We start from the raw sequence: 2,987 nt of genomic DNA, 5'->3' as shown, positions 1-2,987 counted from the left end.
AGAGCCTGTCTGTCTATATATATATATATATATAATTGGTATATTTTGACATTGGCCCTTCTTTAACCAAGATATACAGATTTATACATTTTTTTAGTGGACCTATCTGACCCTCCTTATCAACTTGTAAAATATGCCATAGATCCAATTACTAATTTGGTGTGAAATAAAATAAAATACTTAATTCTTAAAATTTTGTCTTATTAGTAGAAAATTCTTATAATCTTTTCAACTTGGACATAATTTTTATTCTAGGGTGAATGTTGGTTGTGGTCCAGCAGAGGAGCGGGTTCTCCTCACAGGCCTTCATGCTGTCGCTGACATTTATTGTGAATGTTGTAAAACTACCCTCGGCTGGAAATATGTTAGTATGGAACTTATCAATTTTATTTTTGCCCATTTCATATCAATTAATTTTTTTTTCTTCTTTTCCATAGGAGCACGCCTTTGAATCGAGTCAGAAATACAAAGAAGGAAAATATATTATCGAATTGGCACACATGATCAAGGAAAATGGGTGGGACAACTAATCTAGCCACAGCTTTTCCACGCAGAGTGCAGACCTATTTGAGAATTGAACTTGGACAAGGATCATATGAGTGTTTTAGTTTTAGATAAAGAATGACAAAGTTTTACAGAAGCCATTTAACCATTATTTTCTTATATATCTATAACATTTGAATATACAGTGCATAATATGTTAACTTATCCAGTATTATGTTTCAACGAGCTCTAATCTCCAAATCAGTTTGTATTGAGAGAAAACTTGATGTAAAAGAGATGAAATTCAGAAACTGGAAATCCGAAAAAAAAATTCGTGGCAACATAATATTATGTAAGTTTAAAAAAAAATTAGACAATTTTTAACTAATTGATTATTGTATATTATTGCTCAGGAAGCACAATTTTAAGTGTTTTACGTATATAAATGTAGATGATAGTCATATATGCTGGTTGTGTGTGACAATTGTAAATATATTTTATATTGTAAAAAAGAAAATAATCCAAGTGAAGAGCAAATGAAGAGCTCTGAACATTACGACATTTATATTTCAACTTGAGTTTTTTAAGTGTTCACGCAAAACAAAAAAAAAAATATTTTAAGGCTGCACTCTGTTTCTATATATAAACTTATGTAATATATAGAATATCATAAGTGATTAACTAACAATCATTGTTGATACGTTAATCTTGGCTTGTTAATTAGAAGGAACTTGATGTTATTGTAAATTTACTTGTGCGTATATCATTGAAATCATACAACATGCAGAATTCCTTCCATACTTTTTTTTTTTTAAGAAAAAAGAAAAAAAAAAGAGAGAAAATGTAGCATGGTTTGACTTTGCGATTACCCATCTTTTGTCCCTCATGATTTTATTGGGGTTTTTATTCATTGATAGAGGGTGAATATGATCTCAGAACAGTCTAGGTAAATATCGAAAAATAATTCACTATTTAGTTCTTATTTTTCATCTTTTTAATTGTGCTAAACTCGTTTCTTTAAGAAATGTGCTCCTTTAAGATATATTTAAAAAAACACATTTCTTCCCTGAATATTTTTGAGAATTTAGACTGAAATCCCGTTGCATTGATTGAATTACTTGATTTTATTAAATGATAAAAAAAAAAGAAAGCAAAGTAGTGGAATCATATATCATTCATAAAAAAAATAAATAACCAAAAAAAATGTATCGATGTTATTAATTTTTTTAAATGTCATTTGTCTCATTAATGTTAAATTAAAATGTAGATTGTCATAAATATTGTTTAGGATGATAGCAAAGCCATTACAAAAGTGAAATATATTTTTTTATGATTCTGAATGTAGTTTTGATTTGCAACGTTTTGGATTAAGAAAAAGCATAATTCGAGGAAGACATTAAATTTTTTTTTTATTTACAAAGTTGTGTACTTAATTAAGTTTCAATTTAATATGATTAATTATGTGTACATTTTATTTCATTTTCTCTAGTCTTTGTAAATACTTTTTAAGTTTTTTTTTTAGTTGCCAATATAATTTGCTTTATATTTTTTATTCTTTTGTACGTTTAAATTTGTAAACCTAAAAAAGTTAATGTATGTTGAAAAGAAAAGGTTTATGTGTTGTATATATATATATCGTTCAGAGAATGAGTTAGAATTGCATCTGCTGGATAATTTAGCTGGTGCCTGAATGTTTTAGGAGGACCAAAATAAAAATTAAAAAATATATTAAAAAAAAAAATTAAAAAATATATGTAAAATTTCTTTTATACATGAATAAATATGTCTCTATGCATAATGTATATGTAATAAATAAACATCTATTACCTTCATTATCTTCATTGTATTTTTTCAAGAGGAGGTTTATGAATGCAATTTTAATATGAAACATTGAATGAAAGGAAAAATTTATCTTTTCATTTTTTTATTTGATAACCTGTTTCATCGAAATTTTTATGAATGTTCTTAATGATGAGATTTTGTAGACCTTTTATGATGTGGCATAAACCTTCTTTTGTAATAATTTTTATAAGAAATTGAAAAATTCAAAAAATAAATATAATGTATTGTTTCGAAGGTGTAATATACAATTTTATTACACAGGCCTATTTATATATTTGTATGTTGTCTTAGAAAATTCCCTGCAAGTATCATCGTATATTTACCGTTTTGCAGGAGTGGTTCTAGTAAAACATGTATTAGCTATTAAACTTGTGATAAAAAGATATATTTAAAAAAAAAAAAAAAGGCTATACGTACTTTTGTATAGTCTTTGCTCTTTTACCTATTTTCTCAAAGATGTGTATTATGTTATTGTTAACACATGTCTATCAGTAATGCTGTAATAGTTGCTAAAGCGAAATGCTTCAAATAGATATTTATAAAAGAATACATGTCTTTGATCTTTCAGTATAATCATTTGTAAGTCAAACACTCCTACATTATTATCATTTCCAGTTACGAAGAAAATCTAAACATTTTTAGTGAAAGTAATGGAAATGTTA

General features: G+C 26.3%; 1 protein-coding gene across 1 annotated transcript in view; it reads left to right on the top strand.

Moving 5' to 3' along the window:
- The window catches only part of Ypel (Yippee-like), a gene marked incomplete at its 5' end in the record, with an annotated part of 6,468 nt that extends 4,148 nt beyond the window's left edge, over positions 1-2,320 (top strand). Inside the window, 2 exon segments of the mRNA XM_014436467.3 lie at positions 256-364; positions 438-2,320. Coding sequence (XP_014291953.1) covers positions 256-364; positions 438-530 — 202 coding nt within the window.
- Between the last annotated feature and the right edge of the window lie 667 nt (positions 2,321-2,987).

The sequence above is a fragment of the Halyomorpha halys genome, unplaced genomic scaffold, assembly GCF_000696795.3.
Source record: "Halyomorpha halys isolate HHAL.00 unplaced genomic scaffold, Hhal_1.1 Scaffold1935.1, whole genome shotgun sequence".
NCBI lineage: Eukaryota > Metazoa > Arthropoda > Insecta > Hemiptera > Pentatomidae > Halyomorpha > Halyomorpha halys.
The sequence above is the reverse complement of the archived record's forward strand: the minus strand, read 5'-3'. Positions and strand labels throughout refer to the sequence as shown.